The sequence below is a fragment of the Diceros bicornis genome, chromosome 34, assembly GCF_020826845.1.
Source record: "Diceros bicornis minor isolate mBicDic1 chromosome 34, mDicBic1.mat.cur, whole genome shotgun sequence".
NCBI lineage: Eukaryota > Metazoa > Chordata > Mammalia > Perissodactyla > Rhinocerotidae > Diceros > Diceros bicornis.
The window spans coordinates 18599738-18618765 of record NC_080773.1 but is presented as its reverse complement, the minus strand read 5'-3'; the positions used below and the strand labels follow the sequence as shown (position 1 = coordinate 18618765).

The 19028-nt window shown below is 39.9% G+C and overlaps 1 protein-coding gene across 4 annotated transcripts in view; it reads right to left on the bottom strand.

The window, feature by feature from the left end:
• Positions 1 to 19028, bottom strand: part of LOC131396961 (zinc finger protein 234) — a 70980-nt gene that overhangs the window by 11503 nt on the left and 40449 nt on the right. For 2 of the 4 annotated variants that reach the window (XM_058529500.1, XM_058529498.1), the window contains one exon: positions 15101 to 18628. In XM_058529500.1, coding sequence (XP_058385483.1) covers positions 16761 to 18628 — 1868 coding nt within the window. In that variant the 3' untranslated portion in view covers positions 15101 to 16760. Of the gene's footprint in view, positions 1 to 1907; positions 1959 to 2488; positions 2632 to 15100; positions 18629 to 19028 lie in introns of those variants that run through there. The other 2 variants (XM_058529497.1, XM_058529501.1) reach the window with 2 other exon arrangements.

Below are 19028 nucleotides of genomic sequence, written 5' to 3'. Positions count from 1 at the left end.
CATTTTAGTTCTCCCATCTACTAGATAAAAATTCTTACAATGTTCAGCCATCAAATTGCTAATGCTTCTTGACAGCGTCCAATATGGAACCAACCCTCACTGCCTAAAACTCGCCCCAATTCAGCTAACATAAGTCAAAACCCTAGAAACAGCCCCTCTTAACTGCCTCGTACCAAAGCACCCCATGATTCCCCATGGTGTGTGGGCTTGCCTGCTGCGGCAAGCTGAAACAAACTGAACTCCTTGATTACAGGTATGTTCCTGGTCACACCTGGCTGATGGTCATCAACAAAGCAAACAGGCAAAACATAAAGAACTGATGAATCCAGGTAAAGAATATATGAGAATTCCTTATACTATATCTGCAACTTTCTTATAAGTATGAAATTCTATAAAACTAAAAAGTTAAAGAAAATAGGAAATAGTCACAGTAATAACAGTATTTCTGATGACAACCATGGCAAAAATCTGTAATATTAACTAACAGTAACTACTAGTCAATCTTCCCACTTCAGGCAGAAGTCCTCTAGTACACAGGATGGTAATGAATCCACTCCCCAAAGCCAGGGAGAAATATATCTTCACGACTTCTAATTCCCTCCATTTTGACTCTATACTTGCTTTCTGCTCATGTCAGGATTTCGCAAGGAGACCTGTCAGTTGACAATAATTAGTGAAGGAAAAAAATCACTGGACTGAGTAGGGCTCTGGCGTATCCAGCTTAGTTTCATCTGTGACAGCGGGCAGGGTCAATTTTCTAGGCCTCAGTTTCCAGACAAAAACCTTTCCTGAGCATCTCGAATTTTCCTGTGCACAGGAATCACCTTTGGATCTTGCTGGAATGCAGATTCCTGGGTCCCACCTGCAGAAATTCTACAACAGGACTACCCAACTGACGCCACTGCCACTGCTTTGTGGACCACCATTTGAGAAGCACTGCAGTGCACCAGCGTCCCAAAGGAAGCAGCCTCAACAGAAATATACACAAGGAGTCACCAGACAAAAAGGCACTAGAATGTTAACAGTGGTTATCTTTACATCCTAAGGTTGTGGGTGACTTAAATTTTTCTTTATAGGGCCAGCCCTGTGGCTTAGCGGTTAAGTGCATGCACTCTGCTACTGGCGGCCTGGGGTTCGGATCCCGGGCGAGCACCGACCCACCGCTTCTCTGGCCATGCTGAGGCCGCGTCCCACATACAGCAACTAGAAGGATGTGCAACTATGACATACAACTATCTACTGGGGCTTTAGGGGGAAAAAAAAAGGAGGAGGATTGGCAATAGATGATAGCTCAGGGCTGGACTTCCTCAGCAAAAAGAGGAGGATTAGCATGGATGTTAGCTCAGGGCTGATCTTCCTCACACACACACACAAAAAATTTTTTTTTCTTTATATATTTCTGTATTTTCTGAACTCTCCATGATTGTGTTACTTCTATAACATAAATATTATTTGAAATAAAATAAATGAAACAGTTGAGAAAACTATGTTAAAAACTAACAGAATAGCCTAAACCTTGCCCTCAAGGTTCCCACAATCAAGTCCCAACCTCCTTTCACGATATGATTCTAGCCAGTTCCCTCTGCTCAAGGAGAACATGCCAAAAAGATTAATGAACCTCAGGCTGCATAGGTTCCAACCCCAGCACTGCCTCCTACTAGCTGGGTGGCCATGGGCAAACAGGTTATGTTCCCCGCGTCTCAGTTCTTCACCTTTAAAGCAGGGAAATGAGCAGCACCACGTCACAGAGCCACGGTGTGACGGAAACGTGCTCATTTGCATAAGGCTTTTAGAATGGAACTTAGCAACTACGGCTTAGTTATAATCCTTAGCCACGCCCGAGTACCTGTCCTACACATCTCCAATCTATGTGACTACCTTGTAGAAGAATGCCAAGTCCTACTCACGTGCGGCTCTGCTGCCTCCTCCTCCGTACCGTGCTTGCTGTGGAGTCGGGGCTGCGGAAGTAAAGGAGGCTGTGAAATAAACAGGATTGTGTTTCCAGCCCCGATAAATCACATCTCCCGGCTCCAGCTAGAAGCAACCCTCTCCTTCCAAAAAAGTAGAGAGTCAAAGACAATTCAGCTTCCTGGGCTCACAGAATCTCACTGCGAAATGGGCGCTCCTGGGGAATCAGAGTAGTATTAATAGCAACAATCCGCGCGCCAAGCAGTTTTAAATCGTGTACTTGCACCATGTCGTTTTCTCTCAAAACATTGCATCAGGAAACTACTGCTTTTATTTCCCTTTTAGAGAAGAGCAAACGAGAGCACAGAGGCGTTAAGTGATTCACCCAGTGTGACACCGCATGAAGCGGTAGGGCTAGCTCGTGGGTAGGGGGGCCGGGTTAGGGGTGCAGACAGTCCCGGAGACCCTCAAATCCACCAAAGCACCACCCGAGCCCGCCCCATGCCCGGGACGTCCCAAACGCAAGGAAGCCCCGCCCAGGAGAACACAAATCGCCACCCTCGACCCTCAATCCTCAAACCTCCGCTTTTAGCCGCTCCTCCTCTTTCTCCCCAAATGGAAAGCCAGTAGCTGTTGGCCTCGGGCGCGCTTCCAGGAAATCTGAAAGGGTAGTGAATAGGTGACCTGAATCACCATCATCAGGGAAAAGATGGCTGTTACGTCGGCCTCCCGCGGCGGAAGTGCCTGCGACTACGCGGGGCTCCTGGACTACATTTCCCAGAATTCCTCAGCACCGCCTTGTATGGTAGTGTATGGTACCATAGCTCCTTGTATTGTAGTGCCTGTGACTACACGGAGCTCTTAGACCTACACTGCCCAGAATTCCGCGGGGAAAAACGTTTACAGCTCGGCCTTACGGTACCTGCAGTATGGGAGACTACGTGGAGGTCTGGACTACATGTCCCAGAATGCTAGCGGGGGAAAATGGCGATGGTACCGCCCTCCTGGACTACACTTCCCCGAAAGTCCGAGCGGAAAACCGAAAGCCGCGCCCAGTGTGCGGAAGTGCCCAACGACTTTGAGCTCCTGGTTTTCAATCCTTGAATCCCTCAGAAGGTCTCGGGCACACGTCTTGCCACCCTAGTATGTGGGCCTTAGAAGAGTATAGATTCTGTTCATTGAAAGGCTAAGAAGCTGGGTAGCACTTTAGACATGTCGGAGGGGCTAAGCGACATAAATCCTTGGTCTACCACAGAGGCTTTCTGTTAAACCCCAAAGAGCTTCACGAAAAGAGTAAGAGCAAAAGCGAACTGGGCATTCTTTGGCAGGGACTGAAGCCAAATGTCCAATCACCCAATCCCTGAAATTGCATACAGGTGGATGTATTTTGTTACCATCATCTGGCCCTTGCCGAAGCAAATGAAAATTCTTTCCAGAGAAAAATATCATCATCCTAGGCCTCAAATTATTCCTATAATTATAAAATTGGTGATATTAATATTTGACCAAGAAAACTTTAAGGGAAAGAAAGCATTACTTGACATAGGAAGGGACACTTCATAATGATACAAGTTTCAAGTTAACAGAAACTAATAATTTCAGTTATTATAAAGAAAAATTGACAGAACTAGAAAGAGAAAGATTCAAACCCTGTGAGATATGAGAAACCTCTACTAAACTGGAATCAGGAAGGCCTGTAGGGTGAGCTCTCACACCCTATCATACATCATCAATTACTCCAAACAGGAAGAAGCTTACCCTTGCATCTCCAACAGGAAGTACAACTATTTCACTACTGAAGGAAGATTTCTCTCCCCACCTGGCAACAGCCCAGCCAATGAGAAGCCGTTGCCAGCCAATAAGAAGCTGGTGCTGCTGTGAACTGATACTTTCCTCCAATAGACTTTCTTTTAGAACAGCCCCTCACTACTCCCCCTTTGCTCTATAAAAGCAAGCTCCCCTCTTTTGTTCTCCAGATTTTCCTATGCTTAGCGGTAGCACACACATCCCCAATTGCAATTTTTCAGGCTGTTCCTGAATAAACTCATTTTGAGGGTAAAAAAACAGGTGAATTTGCTTTTTAAGTTGACAACTCATAATTGGGACTGGAGGTTTTAACACATACCTGGAGGGAAACGTTGAGCCTTAAATGCATATATTAAAATAGAAGGGAAGCTAAAAAATCTATGCAAAAAACATCAATCTCAGGAGGTTAAACAAATAACAAAACCAAAGAAAACAGATGGAAGAAAATAAGAGGAGAGTAATGAAATACAAAACAAAATAAAGTGGATCCCTCCTCCCCACACACATGAGAGGCCAAAAGATCACCATACGGATAAAACAATAAAATTGATAAAAAGTCTGCTAAGAAGGAGCAAGAAAAAAGACAGATATGAAAATTATCAAGGCCAGAAATAAAAAAAGAACATCACTAAATATTATGAGGCTATTGTGAACAACTTTATAAAAATATATTTGTAAATTTAAATGAAATTGATCTATTTCTAGAAAAAAACGAACAAAACTATAATAAACTTAATAGTTGAAGAAATGATGGAAATTCCACTTTTTATATTGGGAATGAGAAGAGAATGCTGATTTTAACCACTCCTAATGAAATTGTACCGGACCTTGTATCCAGCAAACTTGCCAAACTCACCTATCAATTTCAAATGTTATCTCCATGTTCATTTAGATTTTTCTATACACTTAATCATGTTAATTGTAAATAGTGACAATTTTATGTCTTCCTTTCCAATTTATATACCTTCTATTTATTTTTTATTCCTCCTGCACTTATTTCCTGTAACACATTCTCAATTTTTATTTTTACCTTGAATATGTTAAAGCAAATTCCAGATACATACTTTCACATGTAAATACATTAGCATCTATGTCCTACTGATAACATTTTTAAGGCCTAAATATACCATGCAATTATCAATCTTAAGAAAAGTAAAAATATTTGTTTAATAATTTATACCCAAGCCCTGATAAAAATTTCTCAATTGTCTTAAAGATGTCTATTTAGACTAATTTTTTTTTTACTTCAGATACAAAAAAAAGATCTAAACATCTGATTTATTGGTTATCACTATTAAATGTTGTTAGTTCTACAACAGTGTGCTCTTCCTTTATTTTGGCATGTGATTGAATTAACGGAAAATCATATTATTTTCCCGGCACTTGCCATAGTTTAGATTTGGCTGATTGCTCCTGCAACACTGAAAACTATAAGTCAATGGAACAATAATTACAGGATTTTGGTGACTTTTTAATATTTTTATGTTTCAAATTATTTTGGGAAATCATCCTCCAAGAACTACGCCTGGCTTAATTCAACATGACACACAGAGCAGACACAGAATTTCTTCCCACTACAAGTTGAAATCTTGTATATGGTATGATAAAATATGACAACATAATTTAATATTTTATTTTTTCACCTTATTTTCCCCATGGCACCCTCCACTCCCTTCTCTACCCCATAAGCAATCATTCTAATTGGTTTGATGTATTTCTTTTTGGATGTGTTCTTGTGCAAAATGTGTGCAATTTGTGTACATATATTTTTAATTTATATAAATGATATTGTGTCATAAAATTCATTCTGATGTTTATTTTCTCCATTCAGGAGTATGTTTTTAAGATTTATCCATCCATCTAATTTATTTCATAGGACTCCATTTTCTGCACCCACAGCATTTTACCTATTTACTCTTCCCATTCCCATTGCCAACAGCAATGAAATGAACATCTTCATACTTATCCTCTTATAGACCTCTGTGAGAATTTCTTTGGAATACATACCCAAGAGTGAAATTATTTCATAGCATATGTGAATACTTAAATTTAATAATATTAGGGGCCGGCCCGGTGGCACAGCAGTTAACTGCACGCGCTCCACTGTGGCGGCCTGGGGTTCGCAGGTTCGGATCCCAGGGGCGCACCAACGCACCGCTTGCTAAGCCATGCTGTGGCGGCGTCCCATATAAAGTAGAGGAGGATGGGCACGGATGTTAGCCCAGGGCCGATCTTCCTCAAGAAAAAAGGGGAGGATTGGCATCGGATGTTAGCTCAGGGCTAGTCCTCCTCGAAAAAAAAAAAAAATTAATATTAGCCAGATTGATCTCCAGAATGGCGATACCAGTCCACATTAACAACAGCTGACTCATTACCCTAAGTTTTCTTAGTGCATTAAATACATAGTAATATCTTGTTTTAACTGAATTTCTCTGATTTCTAATAAGTTTGATAATTTTTTCAAATGCTCAGTAGCCTCATCTGTATATGTCTACTTATACCCTTTGCCCCATTTTCTATTGTGGATATCTTTTTCTTCCTCATTTGCATTACATATTCTGATTATTAATACCTTGTCCATTTTAGAAATTACAAATATCCTTTCCAAATTGGGCACTTTTTTTTTTTTTTCTATTTGGGAAATTTAATAGCGCTATATTTATTCATTTTCTTTTGCATTTCTCAAACACATTTTTAGCCAAAATTAAAACTATACTTCGCATAACATACAGTAACTGCTTACTCAGTACACTTCCTCCATTATACCTAGCTATTAGAACCCCAATTTTGAGTGACCTAAGCGAATTGTGACAGATCTAAGCTAATTTTTGCCAGAGTGTTCTCCACCTCACTTGTGGGTTACAAGCCATGGACATAAATCAATGACAATCTGATTGTATAGTCTCTTTCTTGCACTAAATAAAACCTGCATCTAATAGGATGCTATAGCTGACTCTTCCTCTTTCTTTCCCCTGTGGATGCTGTGCAGTGGCAGACACTTGTAAAAATAAAATCCCACACACTAAGCATATTGAAGCAAAAGTTATACAGAGCCTGAGTCTTTATTATCAAAAGGTTGATAGAAAAAAAAACCTTTGCATTTGTCTATTTCTGAAATTCTTGTAACAAAAATAACAAATGTCATAATTTACGGCCACTATGATGTTCTCTATCACTTTCAGCTGAACACATTCTAACTAATGTACTTTGTGCATTACATTTTTGTGTTTTTTTTTTAATTTTTTGTTTATTGCAGTAACATTGGTTTATAACATTGTAAAAATTTCAGGTGTACATCATTGTACTTCTATTTCTGCATGGACTACATCATGTTCACCACCAAAATACTAATTACAACCCATCACCACACACATGTGCCGAATTATCCCTTTCACCCTCCTCCCTCCTCCCTTCCCCTCTGGTAACCACCAATCCACTCTCTGTCCCTATGTGTTTGTTTATTGTTGTTATTATCTACTACTTAATGAAGGAAATCATACGGTATTTGACCTTCTCCGAATTGGGCACGTTTTTAAATTTTGTCTATTGTGTCCTTCATTGAATAGAAATCTTTAATTATAAGATAATAAAACTACTAAATTTTTTCTTAATTTCTGTGCTTTTGAAACTCCTAATGCAAAAATATATATTTATACTTTTAAAAAACTAACTTTCTAGACTTGTCATTCATATGTAGGTCCTTTAAATATTTTGGAGTCTACTTATGTACATCTTATTACATGGAGATCCACTTTTATTTTTCTCCTAGAGAAATTCTTAAAAATAAATAGTGATATTTATGGCTTGAAGGTTCAATATTATAAAGATGTCAGTACTCCCCCAAATGATCTATAGTATCAATCCAACCCCAATAAATATATCAGCAATTTTTTCCCAGAAATTGATGAGACACTTATAAATATTATGTGGAAAAGCAAAGAGCTGGGAAGAGTTGGGATAATCTGAAAGAACAATGAAAAGGAAGACTTACATTAGTAGATATTAAATCTTATTGTAAATCTACAATACAAGATAATTGGTGTTTGCTCAAGGATAGACAAGTGAACACAATACACATCAAAATCCATATTGAAACAGACATTATAACTTGATGTGTAAAAAGAAAACACTGCAGCAAAGAGGGTAAAGAGGTCCTGTTAATATATGTTTCTTGGTCAGTTGGATAACCATATGGGAAAAAATATTGATTGCTATCTCATAAGATACAAAAATACAAATTCCAGAAGGACTGTAGACTTAAATTTGAAACAATGATGCTTTAGGAAAGAAACATAAGAGAACAGGTTTTTTACCTTGAAGTAGGAAGAATTTCTTAAACACGACCAAAAAAATACAAACTGTGAGAGAAAAAATTGAAAAAATTTGACTATTTGAAAGTTAATAAACACTGTTAAAACACACCACTAATAGAATGAAATGGCAAAAAGTGAGAGAGATTTTTAAAATATGTATGGAACAAAAGACTCATGCAAAATATGTCTTCAAATCAATTAAAAAAAAAAGACAGGCACCCCAACACAAACATGGACAAAAGACTTAAGTAAACAATTCAGAAAAGGGGATGTCAAAGTAGCCAATAATCATGAAAAGGTACTAAACTCCATTAGTCATAAAGGAAATTCAAATTAGATTGTTATGAGACACCAGTACATTCCGATCAGAAAGGCTAAAATTTAAAAGACCGAAAAAACAAATGTTGGTAAAGATGCCAACACTTGTATATCACCAGTGGGAGTATAAATTGGTATAACCACTTTGGAATGCTGTTCAGAAGTATCTACTAAAGTTGAACGTATACTCTATAACTCTTTGGTTCCACCCATACAAATATTCCTCAAATGAATGTATCATACATACATTAATGTTTAAGATTGTTCATTGTGAACAATGAACTAATTGTTGGTTGTTCTTACCAAGTTCTAATCTTGGCTAATTGTGATAGCCAACAATTGAAAATTACCCAATACTCATCAACAATAGAATGAATAAATAGATTATGTATGTTTACACACTGCAACAATATCTACCAATGGAAGTGAATCAAAGTGATCCACTCCCAACAACATGGATGAATGTCATGGACATAATGTTGAGTGAATAAAGCCAGACACAAAATAGTACATATTGTGTGACTCCATTTACATAAAGTACAAAATAGACTAAATGAATCTATGCCATTATAAGTGGCTACCGTAGGGAAAGAAAGGTTACCAGGATGAGCCAAGAGGGGTGTTTCTAGGGCGTTGGGTTTGTCTGGTCCTCCAAGAATTGGATGCCAAGATGCTAAGAAAGACTTTAACGAACAAATATTTTATTAGGGGAAATATCTGTGAGAGAAAATGGCAGGGAGCTCTGGGGGGCTGGCAGAACCATCAGGTCACGGTGCAAGTCTGACTCTGAGTGAAGGTGATTTGGAAGAAAGATTTGGTGAATCACCCTAGGCTTCTTCTAAGTAAAGTTCTTCAGGGCTGTCAGGGAGTCCTTGAAAAAAGTCATTGGACAGAGGAGTCCTGGCCTCCAAGAATAGGCCTGCCTTAGCATCCCTGTTGTGTTGACTAGGAGCAATCGTGGGAAGACTGGCCTCCATGCAAACACAGTGGTGGATTGTAGAGCACAGCAGCTGGGGCCTTCAGTCAATTATGCTCCCTGCAGTCAGATAATTGCGAAGCAGCAAACTGTCTCTCAGTTTGGGTTTATCTGATGTTTCCTCATGATTACATTTGGTTGTGTATTTTTGGCAGTAATAATACTGAAGCGACATTGTGTCCTTCTCAGTACATCATATGAGTAGGCCCAAAATGTTGGTCTGTTCTATTATTGATAATGTGAACCTCTTGGTTAAAGTAGTGTTCACCAGATTTCTCCATGATATACCTACTACATTTCCTTTTGTAATGAATAATACTTAGTGAAGAGACATTTTGGCCTATGTAGCATCCATCCTGTTCCTCACTAACTTTCAACCAATAGTTTTATAATTCATTGATTATTCTTGCCAGAATCAATTATTACCAGGCTGGTTGTAAATGGTGATATTAAAATTACATCATTCCTCCTACATTTATGGCTTGGCATTCTACTAGAAGGGAGAGTCCTCCCTCCCTCCTTCCCTCCTGCCTTCTCTCCTTCCCTCCCTCCCTCCCTTTCTCTTTTCTTTTTCATTCATCTTATATTATGATAATTATTTATTTTTATTGTCAAATTGCTCAGATTTGCCCAGTGCAAGTCTCTTCAAGCTGGATATTTTTACACGTCCCACGACTCTTCCTTACTTTCTGGCACAGCAAACTTTTTCCAGGATCATTTGGTACTTGCCCTGCCCCAGCTCTGAAATCAGTCAGTTCTTTAAGCAGCCATGATAACTTTGATTGTAGAGTGGTATTTATAAATCAAGATCTGCGTGCTAGCTGTGCTTACTGCTACTGGGGGTCATTGGTTCTAGGCCCATTAAGAGGCCAGAGCTAGGAAACAAACATGTGGATATACATGCTTATATAACCACATATGTGTGTGCATCTGTGTGCATGTGTGTCCAGACACTTCTATATCTACTTCTGTAAGTACCTACCTATCTATGTTTTTTAAATCCAAGAGTTAGGGCCGATACCATGATAATGAGAGTGGTTCTCCCAGGGCGGGTCTCATCTATTGCCCTCCTGATATGCTGACCCCTGTGATTTCTGCAAATGTGAGAAACTTGACTGCATAATTTGTGGTATTGGGGGACTACATTCATGCTATTCGCTGGTTTAAAAATAAAATAAAGAAGGAAAAACCATGGGTTTATAGGGACACCTCCAATTCAAATCCACTTCCACAGGGTTTATTCACTCCTTCCTCATTTACATATTGGTAACTATTGTCTGGCAATGATAAATTTACTTATTTGCTCAATTTGAGAATACAAAGAAAGTAGATTCAGAATTTCTAACTTATACCTCTGGGAAAATGGAAATCTACTCACTATTAGTTCATATTTATTTAGAGTTCCTCTTGTCTTTGACCTGAAAACATATAGTCCAAATGCCATGATCCAGAGTTTGTTAAGTACTTCTTTTTGTTCCCCTGTTTTCAGTGTAATTATGCTATTCATTTGAAATACATTTGGTTTATTTCTGTTTTCAAGTTTTTTCTTGTGTTTTTTAATTTATTCCTTTGTTAAGTACATGAAACATTAACATGATTCTGAAAGTCAGAACCATATAAAGTCATGATCAGGGAAATATATTTGGTGCTATTTTAATCCCTGCAGATGGAGGAGATGGTGCAGCCTGGTGATGGATCTCACAGGCTCTGAAGTCAGTTGGGCCCACCTGAGGTTAAGTCAAGCTCTGCCATTGAGTAGCTTTCTGACCTCAGGCAACCTACTTAATCTCTTGAAGCCTTCATTTAAAAATATCAAAATAGGGAGAAAGGGAGAACAGTAGTATGACTTGAGGGATGGAGATTAATTGTATATTAAACACACAGCCCAATGCCTCATACATAATTATTACTTGATAAAATGGTTGTTAACAGTATTAATATTTAAAACATATTTTGAATCAAATTACAACAGAAAAGATGAAGGCTCAAGATGCTACACATTACAAACCTACAATGCAGAAATGTTAATAAAAACACTTTCATTTAAAACTGTATTACAGGGGCCGGCCCCTTGGCTTAGCGGTTAAGTGTGCGCGCTCCGCTACTGGCGGCCTGGGTTTGGATCCCAGGCACGCACCGACACACCACTTCTCCAGCCATGCTGAGGTGGCGTCCCACATACAGCAACTACAAGGGTGTGCAACTATGACATACAACTATCTACTGGGGCTTTGGGGAAAAAAAAGGAGGATTGGCAATAGATGTTAGCTCAGAGACGCTCTTCCTCAGCAAAAAGAGGAGGATTGGCATGGATGTTAGCTCAGGGCTGATCTTCCTCACACACACACACAAAAAATTGTATTACGAAATTCACGGGCCCAAAGGAGGTACGGTGAATTGAGTCTTTATCTTGTGTCTTATGTGAGTGTAAATTACTCACCATAAATGAGTCAGCACCATTCTGGCAGCCCAAAGTAACATGATCCTGCAAAAGAAATATTGTCCCACCATCAGGAGATATCTGTTCAGACATCTGCTCAAGAGGCTTCCCTCTTGGAGCTAGTGCTGGCCACAGGGCCTTGGGAAAATCACCCGGCATCATCCTTGAGTTTCTTGGGGCATTTGGTCAACCAAACACATTGGGTAGAGGTCAAAGACAACCCTAGATAGAGAAACAGGAATGGGGCACACATGGTCCAGGCACGCATGGGTGGGGCACACACCTGGGCAGCACTGCTGATTGCAACCAGTCACAGGCACCGGAGGGGGATTTCAAAAACTTTGAGGAAGAAACTACATTGTGGGGGCCCTTGAGGCAGAGGGCCCAGCGCAGAGGCCCCACTTGCCTGGACCTAAGAGTAGTACTCCTCTCTTCTCCTCCCACTGCCAATCTCCCCCCATCATCTTGCAAAGTGCACTGCAGTGACCCTCTTTGTTCATTTGTTATTGAGCCCAAGTCTTAGTGTTTCCATTCCTAGGATGGAGACTGCTAACATCAGGGCATGAACATCTCATAGAGACTGACATGACCAAAACTGCACTCCAAAAAGACTGGGCGTATGTCACAGCAATTACACTGCTAAGAATATTCCCAAGAGAACTGAAAACCTACGTCCACACAAAAAACCTGTACAAAAGAATTCATAGCAGCATTTCTCACAATAGTCAAAAGTGGAAATAACCCAATGTCCATCAACTGATGCATGGATAAACAAAATGTGGTATATCCATACAATGCCATATTTTTCAGCAATATGAAGGAATGAAGTACTGATTCATGCTACAACACAGATGAACCCTGAAGACATTACGTCAAGTGAAAGAAGCCAGACACAAGAGATTATGTGTGTTATGATTCCATTTATATGAAATGTGCAGAATAGGCAAATCCATAGAGACAGAAAGTAGATTAGTGGTTTCCAGGGGCTGGGGGTGGGAGTGTGGAGTTGGGAATATGGAGTGACTGCTAATGCGTAGGGGGATTCTTTTTGAGCAGATGAAAGAGTTCTAGGGTTAAATAGTGGTGATTACTGCACAACATTGTGAATCTTTTCCAACAGAGAAATGATAATACGTGATAATCCCCCTATAAGTGTTAAAATGTAGTTGTATTAGTCAAGGTTCTCCTGAGAAACAAAATCAGTAGAATACACACACACATACACAAAATGAGAAACTGGTTCATGCCATTATGGAGGCTGAGAATTCCCATAATCTACTCTCTACAAACTGGAGACCCAGGAAAGCTGGTGGTGTAACTCAGACCAAGCCCCAAGTAAAAACCAGGGGAGCTGATGGTTTAAATTCCAGTCTAAGGGCCAGAGAAGATGAGATGCCCCTACTGAAGCAGGCAGGCAGGAAAAGGGGCAAATTCCTCCTTCCTCCTTTTGTTCTATTCAGGTCCTCAATGGGCTGGATGATACCCACCCACATTAGGGAAGGCAAATACTTTACTGAGTTCACTGATTCAAATGTTAACCTCATCTGGAAACACCCTCACAGACACACCTAGAAATAATGTTTCATCTGGGCTCCCCTTGGCCAACTCAAGTTGACACATAAAATTAACCATCACCTTAGTCGAGCTTAGGGCTAAAATAGGGAAATCCCCAGAGGCCAGACTAAACAGGGGAGTCAAGTTCATGGTGAAAAGTGTGAGCTGAAACTGAATAGCCCCACAAAGGCTGGGGAAACTAGACACAAGGCTAGGGAACTAATCTTGAGTATGGAGGAGAGTTAAGGTTAGAGGCCCCTGCACTTTGGGACATAAACTATACAACACTACAAACGAGACAGCTCCTTTCTCTTGATTGTGAACAAAGAACAGCAAACAAACAAAAATCACATAGCTTACATGTGCTATGGCTCTCTTGAGACCAATGTGGAGCTCGGGTCCCCTAGGCAGGTAGATGTAAGCCACACCTACAGTTTTTCGGGGGGTTTTTTGGTGAGGAAGATTGACCCTGAGCTAACATCTGTGCCAATCTTCCTCTATTTTATATATGGAATGCTGCCACAGCATGGCTTGATGAGTGATGCGTTAAGTCCGCTCCCGAGATCCAAACTAGCGAACCCTGGACCACTGAGTCAAAGCATGTGAACTTAACGACTACACCACGGGGCTGGGCCCTACACCTGCAGTCTTATCAGTTGTGAGGACAAGGAATCATTTAGGTTTCATCTACTGAGTTTTCTGTTACAAACTACCTTGCCTTGAGGAAAGAGGACCTATTATGGTATCTTGTGACAGCAAAATAAAAAGAAACGAAATGAAACAAAACAAAAATAAAGGCACTGGATTTCTGATGTCAAGTGTAGAAGAGTTTCACACAGACCCGAGACTGCCATCCTTAGAAAGGCCTGCTTGGGAGGCTGGCTCCTGACCAGTGTCTGGGTACTTGGATTGCAGAAGGATTCCCACCATTCCCTGATCAGAGGAGCTCACAGTGCCTAAGCTGTTTGTACAATGTGGTTTATGCTGAATACCTATTTTCTTTCTGAGAGTCTCTAATTTTGGTACCTGCTAGGCAGAGTACCTACGCTGAGGAGCCTCCAAAAAAAACTGAGGGCACTGAGGCTGTAATGGGCCTCTCTGGGAGACATTACGGGTGTGTTATCACAGTTGAGTGCAAATTTAGTACATTGTGTGATTCCATAGGGAGAAGAATCTTGGAAGCTTACATCTGATCTCCTCCAAACCTCATCCTAGGTCCATTTTCTCTTTGCTCATTTTACTTCATATCTCTTCACTGTAACAAGTCATAGTCATATGACTAGTGTCTTGTGACTACTCCAAGCAAATGACAGAACGTGGAGGTAGTTTTAAGGACCAATACACCACACAAATTGAGACGGCATGGACCTTAATAAGTACTTAGCATCCTGTGAGAGTATGGCCCAGAAAATCAATTGTGGAAACCTGTCTCCCCAATTAGATATCACACGCTGTGTAAAGTCCTTTAACCAACTACACTGAAAATATCACCATCATGTCTGATATGGAATGGCATCTAAACCTGCTCCTTTATCCTACTGGTTCCACATCCAGAGGGTCCACTATTATGCTGTTCTGTCCTCACGCACATCTTTTCAATGGGAAATCTTTTTTTTTTAATACCTCCACAATGTATGTATACCCATTTTGTTTCTAGCTCCAGGATTTGCCTCTCTCTGTTGTGGATTTATACTTAAAGCACAGCATGCGTAAATTATGAAGATACAATTGCTGAAACTCATCAACTTATCTGTGTATGCAAAACGACCAGGGAATTTTTCATTTTTCAAATTGGCTTCCAGAGTCCATTCCTTCATTTTGATCTTGTGTGCCACGTGACAATACAGAACATTCATATTATGAGGTCTTAATTACAAGGGATAATTATTTGGTACTTTTTCAAATTCTACTGTAATTACTTACTGCTTTAGTAATATTCAATGTCCAATGAAAAACTAAAACATAACTTATGAAATTATAAAATGAAAAAATACCATGAAATGCTCCTTGCCAAGGAAAACCACTATGGAAGAGTCTTCCTTTACATGTCATCTTATGCACGTACACATAGGCTTACAAACATTTATGTTTGATTACGCTATGAAGGCTACTATCTATGATCTCTCAAAGCCCATATTATGTACTTCTCCTGCCATCACAGATATCTGCCATAATTTTAATGGCTTTAGGTTAATATAGGAATATATCAAAACTCAAATTCCCACAGACGTACACTTATGTCCACTTTACAAAATTCAGTGACCACATCGATGTGGTGCTCATCTCTTTGGTATTTTAATCTCATAATCATAACTTCCAATTATACGATTTCCAGATCAAAGAGATGTACAATCTATATAATGATATATACTCCTTTCCCAAAATCATCCTTTACTGCTACCAATAGGGAAAAGCATATAAATGTCAGTCTTGCCTCAATAATACATTTCACAAAATTATCAAATTCCCACAAGTTTTTTGAGTATTCGTTTCATGGGTGGTGTGGGAGAAGAATACAGCATAGCCCCTACCTGAGAAGTTTTGATAAAAGAAATGCTAAAGTAATTATAAGGCAAACATTTCAAAGTCAGGATAGAAATGCAGAGAATTAGAAATCAATAATAAATTCAAGGTCCACTAAGAAAATTTTTGGCATTGGTAACTACTTGTGACACTTTCAAAGGGTTACAGTAAACCCTGCCTTAACATTGATAGAAAAAATCGATTGTGTAATATGTAGTAAGTAACCTGTTGTAAAGTTAATAAAAATTTTTTCCGTCTGTATTTTCAGAAAAATCACAAGATAGTAAAATTTATACTGTACACAATCCTTGGAAAACTAGGCAAGGCTCCAAATAATGAGAACCCAACTTGAGAACAGAGACTGTGGGGAGGACAGGAGCCAACTAAAATAGGGTGATACCATATTAATATTGCAGATCGTAATATTGACTGGTTTTCTGCATTTCAACAGATGTTCATTTCCCTGAATCAGTTTTATTTTGCAAGTTTCCTTCTCTGCACATAATTCACCTATACTTGTACATCTCCTTTTGGTTTATTTAACAAACAAGTGTGGAGCACACCAACAAGTGCTAGTCAGTTAAGGTTACGTAGATTTAGCAGCAAAGTCCCTGCCCTCATGGAGCTTACACTCTAGTAGACATCAATTCTGGCACACCCATCACTAGACACTTGTTAAAGCCCAGAACAAACTCTTTTCCTTTCTAAGTACCATCTCCTAAGTGACATCTGACAAATGTCAAAGTTCTGAATGAAGCTTTAACTGCACCACTTACAAGGATTCTCTGCTGTGTGGTCTGGTGAAAACTGAGATATGTTCATTTATTGCTTAAACACCAACTAAACTGGAACAAATATTTTCTCTCCTATGAGATTTCATGATTATAAGAATTCGAGTTGCACATGACTTTTTAAAAAAACGTCATTTTGTAGAACTTCTTTCCTCTGACAATTCTTTAATGTTCTTACCTCTCTCATCAGTTTCATAAAATGTACCCCCAACGTGAATTTTGTGATGACTTACAAGATTTGATCTCCAACTGAAGCTCTTACCACACATCTCACACTTGTAAGGTTTCTCCCCTGTGTGAACTCGCCTATGATACTGAAGTTGTGAAGACCGACTAAAGACTTTCCCACACACCTCACATTTGTACGGTTTCTCTCCAGTGTGGACACTCTGATGAAGCTGAAGGCTTGAGGCCTGACTGAAGTGCTTACCACACTCTCCACACACATATGGCTTCTCACCTGTGTGGACCCTCTGATGCATGTCAAGATTCAAGCTCCACTTGAAGCCCTTCCCACACTCCTCACATCTGTATGGCTTTTCTCCAGTGTGGACTTTTTGATGGGCTTGAAGGTGTGAACTCCGACTGAAGCTCTTGCCACACTCTTCACACTTGAATGGTTTCTCTCCACTGTGGACTCTCTGATGGGTCAGAAGATGTGAGGCCTGACTGAATACTTTCCCACACTCCTCACAATTATATGGCTTCTCTCCTGTGTGGATTCTACAATGGATTTTAAGATCTGCTCTACGACTGAATCCCTTCCCACACTCTTCACACTTGTATGGTTTCTCTCCGGTATGGATCAGCTGGTGAATCTGAAGTCGCAAACTCTGATTGAAACCCTGCCCACACTCCTCACATTTATAAGGTTTCTCTACACTGTGGGCCTTCAGATGGATTTTAAGATATGAACTCTGACGGAAGCCCTTCCCACATATCTCACATTTATAGGGTTTCTCTCCTGTGTGGACCACCAGATGAACTTGATAATGGATTTTCATCCTGAAGCTCTTCCCACACTCATCACATTTGTATGGTTTCTCTCCTGTGTGGACTCCCTGATGGGCTTGAAAACTTGAACTGTAAATGAAGCCCTTACCACACACTTTACATACATATGGTTTCTCTCCAGTGTGGATTCTCCGATGGGCCTGAAACTGTGAAGGCTGAATAAAGCACTTACCACATTCCTCACATTTATAAGGTTTTTCTCCTGTGTGGACCCTCTGATGGATATGAAGATTTGAGCTACAAGTAAAGCACTTCCCACAGTCTTCACATTTGTATGGTTTCTCTCCCGTGTGGACCATGCAATGACTATTAAGTGCTGATCTACGACGGAAGTTCTTACCACATATATCACATTTGAATGGTTTCTCCCCAGTGTGGATTCTCTGATGTTCCTGAAGATGCGAAGCGTGAATGAAGGCCCTCCCACATTCATCACAATTGTAAGGTTTCTCTCCCGAGTGTAATTTGCAATGAACAGTAAGTGTTGATCTACGACTGAAGCCTTTCCCACACTGCTCACACCTGAATGGTTTCTCTACGGTGTGGACTTTCTGATGAGTTTGCAGACGTGAGCTCTGACTGAATTCTTTACCACACTCATCACACTTATAGCGTTTCTCTCCCGAGTGTACTCTCTGATGAATACGAAGTGCTGAGCTATAACAGAAGCTTTTTCCACACTCACTACATGTATGAGACTTCTCTCCTGAGTGTATTTGTTGATGAAGATCAAAGTTGGAGACATCACTGAAGGCTTTTTTACATTCATTACACTGGTAAGGTTTCTGGCCTGTGTGAGTTATAGATAACCCTGCCCCAACCTGGCTGGGTGAATCATCTTGTTTGAGGAACTGAAAACTCTTTATCGTGGAGTCTTGACAGCTGGTTAAGTCACTTGCAATTTGTTGCCCAATCTGCCAGCAGGAAAGCTCTTCATGTGGTTCTGCTTCTGAGACAGTCTCCATCTCACTTTGGATCTTGCCTCCTGTAAGGACAGAAAATTTAGAGATGTTGACGACTGAAGGCTTTGCTCAGTGTTTTCAAGATTTCCCATTTAGGAGTGAGCACGAGACCTAAATGAATCCAGTTTGTCTTTTCCACTGGGTATCATGGTCTCTGGTTTGCACGCCCATGGAAATGAAGAGGTGGTCCACTTGGCTCCTATCCACTAAGCATGAGACCCATTAGTCTACCAAGTTCCTATCTGAGGTACAGGTTAGAAGTCAAAGACTTAATTTTAAAAATTGACAATATGATACAAACTGTCAATTTAAGGCCATTTCTATTAAATTTCAAAATCAGTCTAGAATCTTGGAGAGTAAACTATGTTGTTAATAAATTATGCAGATACAAACATTATGTAGATAATAAAATATAAATCAATC